Here is a 14,253-nt window from a genome sequence, read left to right as displayed (position 1 = left end):
ATGACCAAAGATGCTTCCCCTCAACTCAGGTACCAACCCCCAGCGCAACAGATGAAGAGAAAAACAAGGAAGGTGATCAACCTGTTTACACGCCTTTACTTTTCCAGATTTAGCAGAGAATTCCTCACTGGCAGGTTCTCCCCCAGCAGGTAAGAATTGCCCAAGAGACTCAATTCCAACAATTCTGGGGGCACAGGACCGTTCAGAGACGGACTTGTGCGTTTAAAGGCGGCTGCCACTCCAGGAACACGCCCCTCGATGGATCTTTCAGTCTTACCTGAAGAAGAATATCAGGCCAGGATCTCCTTCTTTGGCAGAATTTTCTACACCTATCACCAAAATGTTTGCTGCATCTATGATTTGAAATGAGGAGGAGCTATGTCACAGGTGGTCCACAGCGCAGGCGTTCAGGCGATGATGGAGCACTGAGGGCCCTTTCTCTCTACTGTCTTGAGTTCCTACCACAGCGCCTACCTCCCGCCAGGCTTCCGGCCATGACTGGGAACATGGACGCGAGCAGCAGGGACGTCTCAGCAGTGCTGTGCTATTTACACATGCCCGTCCCCACCCATTTGGACTCAGTGATCACTAGACTGGCTAATAAGCAATTAAAGGTTTGGCTTCGAGATAATGAAGGTCCAAGAAATGAACTTTTTTCAAAATCGGTCTAAAGACAACTAAGGGACACAGACATGGCCTTCCCTTTCCTGTGCCATTTGATGGTTCATCCTTCTAAAACCAGTGGCCAGGCTTTGTCCTGCTTGCTTAGGCTATGTGATCAGGACTGATATCACAGTGAACCAGAGACCAGTGCCAATGAGGGGACCCTCCCTCAGAGGGACAGGTACATGCCGGCACATTCTGCTCCATGTAGGGGTCCCCTCCATGTGGGGTCACCACGAGGCAATGAACAACAACATTCAGAAAATTCCTGAGTTCTTCTGAAACACCGACTCTAATGGGCAGATGGGCCAGGGCGCATCCCAAGTCACGGCTTCCGAAACGAACTTGGCTTAAACGAACTTGGCTTACTGGCGTCTTCTCAGAAAAGCAAAAACACTCAGTACCCCATTGGCAATAACAAATTCTTGTAACGTAGCCCATAACCCAGGATAAAGCATAGGTTATCTGCTTTAGCAGCTCCCCCTCCCCCATCATTCCAGGTGCAGTGTTTACGTGTTGGGCTGCTAACTACAAAGTTAGCGGTTCAAAATCACCACCTGTTCCTTGGGAGAAAGAGGAGGCTTTCTACTCTCGTAGAGTTACAGTGTTGGAAACCCACAGGGGCAGCTCGACTCTGCCCCATAGGACTGGGACCGACTCCGTGGCAGTGGATTTCGTTTTTTTTGGATCATTCGGTGCCTTCTTACCCCCAAGGATGACCTCACGCACGTGAGAAAGCCAAGCTATAAATAAAGCTTCAGAAGCCATCCTAAGTTTAATCTGAGAACTCCGTTCTCGGTGAACACGTTTTCAGCTCTTCTCCTTAAGGGTCATCTGCACAGAGAGTCAGCCTCACTCATGACGCAACCCTCCAGGTGGGAAGTAAGCTCTGAGCAAGTGCGTGCTCACCACCTATCAGAGGACAACTCTTTCCTGGTCCTTTTTAAAGCCGCTTGGCCCCTGATTCAAGCAGCCGTTACCTCTGGGCAGGCTGGTGACTTCCACATATCCGTGGGCCAACAGGTCTTGGCAGAGGTTTCCCAGGTGGTACTCGTCTGCTGTGGCGAACGCCGTGCAGTACATCAGGTCCTGTGCCAACAAGAGCAGTGCAGGGCGGGTTACCCAGTGGTTGGCGGCTCGGTCACGGCACAAAGCTAGCCCTTGAACGCTTTATTCACACATCTCAAAGGCTGGTGGAGAGGGCGCCTAACTCGTGAACGGGAGGGGTGGGCTTCAGCTCAGTGGACACAAGCTCCAGAAAGACCCAGCGGGCGGGCTCTCCTGACCCCGCTCTTGGACACTCGCCTCTCAAGCACAGGCCAAAGAGGCAGAGGGGAGAGCGCCTTCTCCAGTTCTGAAAGTGGCACGCTTTACAGAGGCAGGCTGTTTTACAGCAGAAGTGTGACCCAGCCATTTCAAAGCAACATCACTACCCGATGCCGGTGTTTCAGCCTCTGTAGCCTCAAACGGGCAGCTGTTACTCCAGGAGGGACCCACGGGGCTTTGTTCTGGTTTCCAGGCAACTGATGCGGGTGCTTCTAAGACTGTGGCAGGTTCAGCTAGTGTTTGCCCATGACTGCCCATGCACCTCACATGTTTGTGGTGTGTGTGTGTGTGTGTGTGTGTGTAAAAAGAACACATATGGCAAGGATATGTCATAGTGGTATTTTGCCAAACAGTCCATTAGTCAGTCCTGATATACATTTAGTCTGCCCAAACTAGATGAAACAAGGGGGGCGGAGATAAGAAACCAAGTAGTACAGTGCATTGTTCCTAGCCAGGGGAGAGGGTATTCTATGAAACCCGTGTACACGTGCGACTGTGTGTGCATGTACACACGAGGGTGGGTCAGAAAGGACTACTACTAGGCTCCCAGTCCACACAAGCACGGGTTTATTCCAAACCCAAAGTGCTTGTGCACATGCCTGGGATCAGTGGACGGCTACCGACAAGTGCGCTCTGAAAGAGACTTGTCTTAGTCTTGTTAAAAACAAAGTCCAGTTAATGCAGTGGCTTCCAAGAGGATGTGCTCCAGAAGCCAAAACCACACTGCCACTGAGGCAGTGCGGACTCACAGCAACCCCACAGGACGGGAGAACGGCCCCCGGGGGTTTCTGAGACTGTCGCTCTGGGAGTAGACAGCCAGGTCAGGTTCATGGCCCGACGTGTAGCCACTACATCACCTGGGCTCATCCAGGAAATCTGTTGGGCTGGTTAAATTCAAGGCAGACGGTCAGCTCAGAAGTTTATGGAAACGTTTGGAGGACCTTGAACAGGTAATCTGGAAAGATCTTCTCAAAGGGGTCCTATGAGGAAGTTTTATCAAAACTGAAAACAGCATTGGTAAGACAAAGGCAAGAAAGGGCATTGAGGAGCATTTTGGATCATAATCTGCTTACTCTTCCAGGGGAGCAGGAGGTGTCTTGCCAGAATTTCACTGGGAAGCCTTACCCCACCCACCCTACAGCCTGATCTGGCCGCTTCAGGCTTCTCTTTGCTCCCAAATCTCAAGGCACAGTTACAAGGAGCACACACTGGGTCCCTCCAGGGTGCCAGAGCGGCTGTTCTGAGGTGGTGTCACTCAAAAAGCACAGAATCCTCCAGGGAAAGATTCCAGAGAAGGAAACACTGCCTTCATCGGGAGGCTATTTCAAGAAGCAGTAGCTCCATATTTTGACATTCTGTTTAGTAAAGGTTCCTATGCTTTTGCAGCAATCATTTTGACAGGCTCCTGTGTGAGTGTGTGTTTAACCACAGACAACACAGCAGGAGTTAAGAAGAAAAGGGAGAGAGTGGTACCCACGGAAGGAACACGGTTTGAAGGCACTACACAAGGGCTTCAGGAAAACCAGAACCCAAGGTAAAGACAATTCATTTCTAACTTCCTAAGCGGGGCAGTGAAGGCATGCATGCCTTTTCAAAGTGAACTGCCCAGGAAAATCTCACACACACACACACACACACACACACCCAATTAAATGTGTGCAGGGTTCACTTCTCAAATCAAGAGGTTAAAAAGACCAAGAGAGCCTGACCTGTTCCCTGGCAGACTCAGAAGAGTGGATCGAGTGTTAATCATCCCCCATCTTTTCAAGATGGATGGACCCAGGGGCTGCCTCGGTGGGCAGAACCATTGCGAGGAGGGCCAGGACCAGGCAGGGTTCTCTTCTGTGGCACCCAGGGCTGCTATGGGTCGGGACCAATGGGACGGCACCCAACAACAACGATGCTCTTTAAGTGTCAATGACTTCACCCACGGATGGACCCTCAGCCTCTCTTCTATCCTTCCCCACCTCCCAGCCTTCTGGTTGAGCATAACTGCACTCCGTACAAGTTACAGTTCTAGGGGAGGAAGGCTTATCCTGGCCCTTCAGCTTTATCAGTCAGGAGGGAAGCCGATGCAAGTTGCTGCTGCAGCTGCTGCAACTTCCCATAGCCTCTAAACGTCCAGGGAAGAGACACACTCACCCACTCCACCCCTGCTCCCAACTTCCCAGGATTGGTGTTGGCACCACCAGATTTGGCCCCCAGCTCACAGCAACCCTGTAAAGGAAGCCCTGCCTGTTCCCATGCCACCCCCATGAGCAGCAGTGGGTGAGACCATTGTGAGCCACTCCGTCTTGGAAGTGGATTGCCAGGCCCGTCTTCCAAGTCTGTCTTGGTCTGGAAGCTCTGCTGAAACCCGTCTGGGTCACAGCAGCGTGTGAGCCTCCGCTGGCCGAGGGGCGACCACTGCACGTGAAGGGTGCTGGCCAGGACTTGAACTGGGTTTCCCCCGAGCAGAAGGTGAGAACTCTACCATGGAGTCACCAATGTGCTCCCGTCAAAGAATAAAATAGCACCCCCACTCCCACCACCGGCCCAGTCTCTACACATTAATGACTCATACCTGTCAGCAGTTATTTTTTAAAAAGGTAAATGTCTTAATTTGATGAAGAATTTCTAGTTTGATTTTTAAAACATTTTTAAGGTTGTTGATACAGAACTCTGGTGGCCTAGTGGTTACTTGTTGGGCTGCTAACCACAAGGTCAGCAGTTCAAAACCACCAGCTTGATTGGGATGGGGGGCAGCTTTCAGCTCTCATAAAGATTTACAACCTCAGAGGCCCATAGGGGCGGAGCTACCATGTCCCAAGGGTCACTATGAGTTAGCATCAACTCCATGGCAGTTTCTTTAAAAATACAGTGCCATTCTTAGGCTGGACTTAATACTTACCCTCTTTTGCAAAGTCTCCTTAAGTCAGTAGCTGATGAAAACTTTTATAAACTAGATGACTCCCTACCAGCTGTCAGTCAGCCGGTTCTGACTCAACTCCATGCCATGGAGTCGGTGACTCACAGTGGCCTTAGCACAGAGTAGAACTGCCCCTGAGGGTGCCAAAACTATCTGTCTTTACCGGAGCAGAAGGCCTCATTTTCCTCCCACGGAGCTGATGGTTTTGAACTCCTAACCTTGCAGTTAGCAGCCCAACCTTTAACCCACTATGTCTCCAGAGGTCTAGTGTAACTCATAGGGACTGCACAGGATAGAGCAGAAGGCCACATCGTCCTCTCCCAGCTGACCCTTTGGCTAGCAGCCCAGCACTCTAACCACAGCACGCTCAGGGCACATTCATAAACTCTTCCTGTCTATACCCTCCATCAGCACCATCAACTCCGGAAAACTAGGGTCCGGATTCCTTCTGGGCAGAACAGGTGTTACTAAGAGGTTCCCAGGATCTTGATGCGAGGATCCTAGGCTGGCCGGAACGCTGTGGGGAAGGCGCTGCAGTGGACAGAGGATGTGATTCTACTGCCCCTGGGTGCCACCTCTCACTGTACCTCATTCTCGGACAGCACCGGCAGGTTGGTCCTGGAGGGCTGCTTGGTCCTGGGGGCTTTGAGTGGTCTCTTGAGCGGGAAGTCTTGCTTGGGAACAAGTGTCTCCGTGGAGACAAAGGAGCAATGCTGCTTTAGGATTGGCACAAACCACTCGGAGTCCAGCAGGCTTGGTCTGTGAGACACTTTGCTGGGAAGCCCCAAAGGCTTGGCGGCTGGAAAGCGCAGGCTGTCATCTCGACCTTGCACGGGACGGATCCGAGAGGAGATGGTGGCACTAGTTGATGTGTTTGGGGCCCTGTCCAGGCCCTGGGGCTGATTCACACCATGAGCAGCGGGGTCAGGGAGGCCCACGGCCGGGTTGTGTGTGCCGGCCAGAGTGCGGCATACGGCGGTGCCCAGCCTCCTCGATGGAGCGGGTCTCTGGCATGGACATGTTTTCAGTAAGAGGCGCTGCGACTGGTCCAGGGCTCGCAGGATTCTGGCTGGCATGGCCCATCAGGAGCTAGGAGGAAAGGAATGCAGAGGTCACCGGTGTTTTCAAACCTCATCGTGCTCTTGGCCACAGACCTATTTCCGTAATACGGTTCCTTATAGCATATGCAAGCCACCTCAGTAAACCACTGACCAAGGTTCAAAACCAAAGGTGTTTGCACCACTGCTTCCTAGGCCACCTCTGGCTTCTTTTCTAAGAGATGACTGAGGTCAGAGCTATTATTCAGACCAGCAGCTATTAAACAGACCAGCAGCTGTGGAGCCAACTTAAATCGAGGGCAAGCCTGTGCGTTAGAAGAGGGTGGCTGTGTAGGGACCATGGCTGTGTAGGGACCAAGACAAGGACGTCCCTTAAAAAGGAGTAAGGATGATTGGGGGGTGAGGAGTGGGTGTCACCATTGACTCATTAGCATATCAACGACTTTAAAAAATCTTATTGACAAATTCCTTTATATAACACACTCAAGACTCCACAAATTCACTGCCACGAGTCAAAGCAGACTCACAGTGACCCTATAGGCAGAACTGCCGTCCCCTCCCCCCTCGTGAGTTTCTGACACTAACTCTTTTCAGGAGTAGAAAGCTCCGTCTTTGTCCTGAGGGGTGGCTGGGGGTTTTCAACTGCTGACCTTGCAGTTAGCAGCCCAGGGTGTAACACCACCAGAGCACCTATAATACCTTCCGTCCTCACCAACATCTTTACCATCAGACTGCAAAAAACGGGCTGGGGGCCACATCTGACTTCCTCTGGCTCCCCAAAGCCTACTGCTACATGGGAGGGGTCAGGCCTGCCTCTGCCCCACATCCCTTTGTCCCACTGACACCAACTGTCCCTCCCAGTACTGACTTCTGGGGCTGGGTGCAACAATTCATAGCAATAGCCACACCGAATCCACAGACAATACACGCATGGGTTTATCAGGGAAGTGAACAGGTTACAATTCAGGGGAGAACTGCTCAAGATAGTTGTTCAGTCAGGACGGTTTCTTCTCTGTGATGCCCCCAGGCAGTCATTTATGGCGCTCGGCCTCTTGGCCAGGCCTCTGCCCTGCTCAAGCAGTTACAAAGCTCTTTTAGGGTTGCCAATAAGTGCTCAAAGGGCATGCCACTCCACTCTAAGCCTCAAGGCAAAGGCACTCACCTCCTGCTCCTCCAGTTGCACCCCACTCAAGCCGGCCTCCTGCCCCAAAGCCCCCGCTTTACTAGCTTTGTGGCTGGTGTTGCTGTCTCATGCGCTGGCTCCAGGTGCTGCTGATTGTCTGATGCTCTTCTTGTGTCACAACTGTCTCCTGCATCAAGGATGGTCAATGTGCAGGGATCTCAGGGTCCAGATAAGCTACACTCTCCGTTGCTCTCTCTTGCTGGTAGTAAGAACTCCCTCCCCTTCTTGCTGAGATGGCTGGTTTTATACCCAGCAGGATGGTAATGACAATCACTCACAGCTGACTCACCTCATCTGGCCAGTTAACCTCCCCCACCTTCATGCCCAGATCCATTACAACAATGAAGGTCCTTTCATGGGAGTAATGAAGGCTATGGTTAGAAAACCAAAGATTAAGCTCACTGCCAACAAGTCAATACTGGCTCGTAGCAACCCTACAGGACAGGGTAGCACTGCCTTTGTGGGATTCCGAGACAGTAATTCTTTATGAAAGTAGAAAGCCTCATCTTTCTCATGAGTGGCTGGTAGTTTCAAAAGGCTGACCTTGTGGTTCGCAGCCCAATGCTATGCCACCAGCCCTCATTATGGCTGCAAAAGCCATATTAAATTCACGGAATTGCAGTTGGCAGTTCAAACACACCAGTCGTTCCTCAGTAGAAAGATGAGGGGGAACAGAGAAGGAAGCGTGTGGGTCAGGGGACCTAGGGGAACTTCGAAGAGGTGACAAGTGAGATGGATCTTGCAAAGAGGCATCCTCACCCACCACCCACCCTGGCGCACAGTCTTATTGACTTGGCAAACGGGGAAACTCCAGGGGGGAGAGGGAGGGCCAGGGAGTGGCAAAAGAGGTTTGAAAAAGGGCCAGATCCCAATGGCTGACAAGTGCTACTGGTGTTTCTACAGTTGAGGGATGCTACAACCTTCCACGAGAAGCTCACACGGTCAAATGCATGCTTGAGGCACGTTTGTAACAATGTGGAGAAGAGACTGGGAGAGACTAGCCTGATGCTTGGGTTAAGTGTTGGGCTGCTAACCACAAGGTCAGCAGTTCAAACTACAACTCAGTCCCTGGGAGGAAGATGAGGTTTTCTACGCCCGTGAACAGTTAGTCTCAGATACCCACAGGGGAAGCTCTGCCCTGCCCTAAAAGGTTGTCTCAAGTCAGAAATGACTCCACGGCAGTGGGAGTGGATACACACGCAGGGCTCCTCCACTGGACTTTATAACGACTCCAGGCATTGTACAGATGCAACAACAGGCTGGGGGGTGGGGTGGGGGTGGGGATGGATATGGCACACAGGTGCAAGCTGCTAAGATTCAAACTGAACGCAGTCTTTTCCAATCCCAAAGGCATCACCATTCATTCCACTAGACGAGAGGGGCTGCAGAAAGTTTGTGGGCAAATAGAGCTAACCAGAATGGACTTTTTGAAGCCTCCTGGCATCACATCCTATATTCTATCCTTTAGGAAGTGTGGAGCCCTGGTGACATATTGGGTTATGCACTTAACTGCTAACTTTAAGGGCAGCAGCTTGGAACCACGAGCCTCTTTAAGGAAGAAAGATGAGACTACCGTGTTTCCCTGAAAATAAGACAGTGTCTTATATTAATTTTTACTCCCAAAGATGCGCTAGGTCTTATTTTCAGGGGATATCTTATTTTTCCAGGAAGAAGAATACGGTACACATTTATTGTTGAACAACAAAAAAAGGAAATTTATCACCTGTATATGGTACGGTAGTAGTTGTCATCACAAACCAGCATAACCAGACAAACTGTGAATCCTACAGTATCAAGAATTTCTTGTTACTACCATTATTTCCATGTACAACAATCTATGCTACATTTACTCATAATCTATGGTACATTTACTCATAATCTATGGTACATTTACTCGCACTTCCTGTCTGCTCCGGCTGCGCTGTGGCCAACAGTGAGCTGTGTGGCGGCGTCTGCTGCTATGGTCCAGAGTCCAGAATTATGGTAGCTTTGGGGGGGCCTTATTATCGGGGAGACCTTATGTTCGGAGCGGTCTTATTTTGGGGGGATGCCTTATATTTCAGTGAGAGGCAAAATGTAAGCAGGTCTTATTTTTCAGGGGATGTCTTACTTTGGGGAAACACAGTATCTCCTCCCACAAAGATTACAGTTTGGGAAACCCGTGGGGTGGGGGAGGGGCAGTTCTCTGTTCTGCAGGCCCACTATGAGTCATAATTGACAGTTCTCTGTTCTGCAGGCCCACTCTGAGTCATAATTGACTTGATGGCAGTGAGTTTTTGAGCTTTCAGAAGAGTAATCAAAATGGGTGCATAAGCACATGTGGTGAAGAAAGCTGATGGTGCCAGCCTATTAGAAGATATAGTATCAAAAAAAAGAAGAAGAAGAAGAAATAGCATCTGGGGTCTTAAAGGCTTAAAGTTAAACATGTGGCCATCTAGCTGAAAAACAACAAAGCCCTCATGGAAGCAGCACACCCGCCTGTGCGATCACAAGGTCTACTACTGGATCAGGTATCAGAAGACCCAAAACAATTGTATCGATGGGAACAAGGGGTTTGGAGTGGAGACCCAAAGCCCATCTGTAGACCATTGGACATCCCTTCACAGAAGGATCATAAGGAAGAGAAAAGCTTAGCCAGGGTACAATATAGCACAAACGAAACACATAACATTCCTCTAGTTCTTTAATGCTTTCTTCCCCCCACTATCCTGACCCCAGTTCTACCTTACAAATCCGAGACTGGAACATGTGCACTGGTACAAATAAGAGCTCTAGACACAAGGAACGCAGGACAGATAAACCCCTCAGGAACAATAATGGAAGTAGTGATACCATGAGGGTAGGGGGAGGTGGGGAAGGAGGAGGAAAAAGGGGGAAACGACTACAATGATCGACTTATTAACACCTGCCTCCCCAGGAGATGAACAACAGAAATGTGGGTGGAAACAGCAGATGGCAGATGGTGTAAAATATGAAAATAATAAGTTGTTATTGAGGGATCAAGAGGGTGGAAAGGTGGGAGAGGGAGGGGAAAAAAGAGGAGCTGATACCAAGGACTGAAGTGGAAAGGAAATGTTTTGAAAATGATGATGGCAACATATGTACAAATGTGCTTGATACAATTGATGTATGGGTTGTTATAAGAGCTGTAAGAGCCCCTGGTAAAATGATTTAAAAAATTTAAAAAGGGTAAGGACAAGGAGGAGTCACAGAATGATTTAAGAGGTACAACCTGATGCTTTCTTCCCAGTTTCTTCAAAAGTTGGTATTCAGTAAAGCATTTAGTTTTAGTCCAATTAGCTATTTATTGTGAGTCACCTTCAATTCATCTTATTCCTTGCTAGTTGACCAATGCGTTTTATTTGTTTAATTTGGCAATGGGCAAATTTGCTGCCAAGGACTTCTTACTTAACTTTCACATTGGGACTAGGTGAAGGTTTGCAGAGCAGATTACCAGTTTTACGCTCAACAAGTCGTATTATTTTGTTTCAACTCATTTGTTGCAAAGCTCTGCATACTATCCCTCATCCCACTTCCTCTCTGGGCTTTCTGTTTTCATGCCTCCCCCTTCCCTAACCCTCTGAACTGGGTCCTTGGGTAAATGCTGCCCCTCTGGTCTTCTAAGGCTGATGATTCTAACACAGAGGTGAGTCCCATACCAGACCTGAAGGGGGACTCAGGGCTACAGTCTTCGAGGGGTTCAACCTGTTTCTTATAGACCAGTGAGTCTCGTCTCTTACGTTTTTGAATTTTGTGCCAGATTTTTCTCCCACTCTATCCAGGACTTTCTAATGTGGTCCTTTTCAGAGCAGTTGGTAGTGGTAGCCAGGTACCATCTAGTTTTTCTGACCTCAGGGTTTTTGGACTGCTGCCCATTCATTCATTGGGCTAATTATTTCCTTCAGTCTTCAATTTCCCTCATTCTTCTTTCCTCTCTTGTTCACTCACTTACTCACCTTGAATCCTTAGGGCCCCTCTCTGCCACATACCCACTTGGTGTAATTGCAATCCTACTTAAAGTCATCCACCTGATCTGTGCCTGCATTCTTACACCTGGCCTCACTTTAAAATCATGACCCTAAAAAAAAAATTAAAAAAAATCATGACCCTAACTTTGGGTGGACCTTTCATGGTCAACAGTCTTTCTACAGTTCCCTACTCTGTTCGACTCTCTCTGCTCAACACTCAGTGCCTCCTCTTTCCTCCTCCTGCAGAATGACCCTGCTTCCTCTTTCTCTGCGAGGAAAAACAGGAGAGAACGTTCCCACCATCACACCGTTGCACCTGGGCCCATCTCCCTTGCTTTGCCTTCCGCAGCCACACACACCCAAAACTCAGAGACGCTATAGGACAGGGCAGAATTGCCCCGGTGGGTTTTCAAATCAGTAAATCTTTACAGGAGTAGAAAGCTGCTGCTTTCTCCCGGGGAGCAGCTGGTGGCATCTATCGGCCAACCTTTCAGTTGGCAGTCCAACACCTCTCCAAAGCTAAGTCCTCCGTCTGTACACCGAAGCTCCTCCCTCCCTTCCCACTGCAGTCATGACTCAGTCATTCTCCCCTCTCTGCCATGCCCTTTACTTTCCCCTATTTATTGGGGCGTTCCTATTAGCAGATGAATGTGCTATCTTGTCCTTTGAAAACAACTCTCTCCTGGTCCCATGTCCCTTTCCACCCAGCACACCTATCTTCTGAGCTCCTTTCCAGTAACATTCCTCTAAACCAGTGGGTCTCAACCTTCCTAATGCTGAGACCCTATAATACAGTTCCTCATGTTGTGGTGACCCCCCCAGCCATAAAATTATTTTTGTTGCTACTTCATCACTGTAATTTTGCTACTGTTATGAACCGTCATGTAAATATCTGATATGCAGGATATATTTTCATTGTTACAAATTGAACATAAAGCATAGTGAGGAATCACAAAAACAATGTCATTATATATTGTGAAATATTTATATATATATAAAGAATATATATATTGTGAAATATTTCCTTCTCATTTCAAATAAATGAAAATTTGTCTGGAAGCATGGTGTAGCATGGGTAAAGTCTTAATATAACAACAGTAAACTACATTGCTACATTTTGCGACAGTAAGCATAAAAAGCCAACTTCAGTGCGAAGGTTGAGATAGCTTCTTTCTCACCATATCAGCTTATCTACACGTGGGCGGACCCGCCGGGAACGGATAGAGGGGCGGTGTCTCAATTCCTAAGACCATCGGAAATATCTTCTTAGGCGACCTGTGAAAGGGTCGTTCGACCACCAAGGGGTCGCGACCCACAGATTGAGAACCGCTGCTCTAAGCAGTCTTCAACTCCTCTCGCTCCCAAGGCATTCCTCTCCATCACTTAGAAGGTTGGTAGTTACAACCCCGTGAGTGCTGGCTGGAACTGCTTTCATTAAATGAACTTTCCCTCAGCTCCTCCTGCCTCCAGATCGCTGCTCTCCTGGGTGGGGGGGAGGCTCACTCACTCCCTTCTTTCAGGTCTTTACTCAAATGTCTCCTACTCAGTGGGGCCCTCTCCAACCACCGCACAGCCCTCATCCTCGCGTGCTCCACTTTATACTTCTCTAATGTATTAAGCGGCGCCTTTATATTTTGTATCTTTATTAATCCATTCAACAAATTCGAACGGAGTCCCAACCGCGTGCCTGGCACTGTCCTAGTTGCGGCTAATGCAGCTGTAAACAAACAGCCAACAGCCCCTTTGTTGGACCTTACATCACATGGCAGAGGACAAGCAACAAACGCGGGGAAGCAGTAAAGCATGCATTTCAGAAACCTGAATACGGCCGGCCGAATGGGGCTCCCAGCGACCCTGCAGGGCACCGTGGACTTGCCCCCCTGCGCAGGGCTTCCGGCCCGCCACATCTTCCTCCCACAGAGCGGCTGGCGGGTTGGAAATGCCAACGTTATGGTTAGCAGTTAAACACTGCTCCTAAATACGTATCGGTGATAAAAGCGTGGGGGCGGGGGGCGGCAATAGAGGCGAGCGCAGGAGTTTGTAGTCTGTGCTTTTCTGGGAAAGACTTTTTTGGTCCACTTTGTACTCTTACCAGGGCAATGGTGCTAGGACACACAGCAGGCAATTAACTGAGAAGGCCTGAAACAGACGGTGAGTTCACCGTTTGAAGAGCGATCCGAATCTAGGAAAGGCTAGATGCAGTGGGCACGTAGCACGATTTTGAAGCGTACCTTCAGGCTCCTTAAGCTGTCAATTATTCCACGTTTGCATCTGCCACTATTCGCTGGCTCACCATGTCTGTCGTGATTGAGTGTTTTCTACAGCCGGATAAGGCGACCAAGATCAATCACTGTTAGAGGCAAGAAGAAGGACCCCAGCGGTCAGCCGGACCTGCGACGCGAGAAGCTCAGGGCTGCTGGGAGCACGCAGTTGCTAAGGAAAGGCCGTGCACTAACCTTTCCGCTGGAAGACAAGAGCTACGCGCCAAGGTCGCAGGATCTCGCGGCCACACAGCCCTGGGAGAGAGCCGTGCAGCAGCAGGATCGTCCTCCTCTCGGCCAACCCCACTCCAGGACAGGTGCTCCTCCCCGAGCCCGACTGCGCATGAGCAAAGAACTCCGGGCCCGGCCGCCCCGCCCACGTGACAGCGGAACCACGTGACCCGCCGCCCCGACCTTTTCCGCTCCCTCATCCACGGGACCTCCGGGCCCCGCTGGCTTCCGCCTTCCGCCCGCTTCCTCAACCGCTGCGCATTTCGCGTTCCGCTATCCCCGCCCACCTCCTCCCCGCGGAAGTTCCCTGCGTGGTCCAGCTCGTCTCTGTTTGACTCCGGAAGGGCCGCGAATAAAGTTTCCTCATTCAAAAGCTTCGTCCCTTAGCGGACGCCACGCCCCCTCTCGGCTCCTCCCTCCCGCGCGTCGTGCGCCCGGGCCCGCCTCTCTGCGGGCGGCCACGGACGCCTGGCCGTTGGGGCGCGGAGCGCGGAAGGGGATGGCGGGCTCTCCGGAGTCTCTCTCGGGACAGGACGTGGGGTTCGTCTCGCTTTCCTCACCGCGACCCTCCACTCGTTGTGCTCCCGCTTTGTGGTACCGGGCCTCGCAGGAGCCTGTGGGGAATGGGCGCCGCGCCGGCCCCGCGGCCCCGGCG

At 50.4% G+C, this 14,253-nt stretch overlaps 2 protein-coding genes across 2 annotated transcripts in view; one reads left to right on the top strand and one right to left on the bottom strand.

Moving 5' to 3' along the window:
* Positions 1 to 13,665, bottom strand: part of RMND1 (required for meiotic nuclear division 1 homolog) — a 34,206-nt gene extending 20,541 nt beyond the window's left edge. Inside the window, exons 1-4 of the mRNA XM_004702113.2 lie at positions 13,563 to 13,665; positions 5,485 to 5,986; positions 1,644 to 1,752; positions 278 to 353 (exon numbers count right to left, since the gene is read on the bottom strand). Coding sequence (XP_004702170.1) covers positions 278 to 353; positions 1,644 to 1,752; positions 5,485 to 5,973 — 674 coding nt within the window. The 5' untranslated portion in view covers positions 5,974 to 5,986; positions 13,563 to 13,665. The remainder of the gene's footprint in view (positions 1 to 277; positions 354 to 1,643; positions 1,753 to 5,484; positions 5,987 to 13,562) is intronic.
* A 403-nt stretch (positions 13,666 to 14,068) lies between these two features.
* The window catches only part of ARMT1 (acidic residue methyltransferase 1), a 19,006-nt gene continuing 18,821 nt past the window's right edge, over positions 14,069 to 14,253 (top strand). The window contains exon 1 of the mRNA XM_004702112.2: positions 14,069 to 14,138. Coding sequence (XP_004702169.1) covers positions 14,098 to 14,138 — 41 coding nt within the window. The 5' untranslated portion in view covers positions 14,069 to 14,097. The remainder of the gene's footprint in view (positions 14,139 to 14,253) is intronic.

This window comes from Echinops telfairi, unplaced genomic scaffold (assembly GCF_000313985.2).
Source record: "Echinops telfairi isolate 266 unplaced genomic scaffold, ASM31398v2 ScPeMD7_3533;HRSCAF=4204_0, whole genome shotgun sequence".
Taxonomy (NCBI): domain Eukaryota; kingdom Metazoa; phylum Chordata; class Mammalia; order Afrosoricida; family Tenrecidae; genus Echinops; species Echinops telfairi.
Note: the sequence above shows the minus strand (reverse complement) of the source record. Positions and strands in the feature narration are given on the sequence as shown.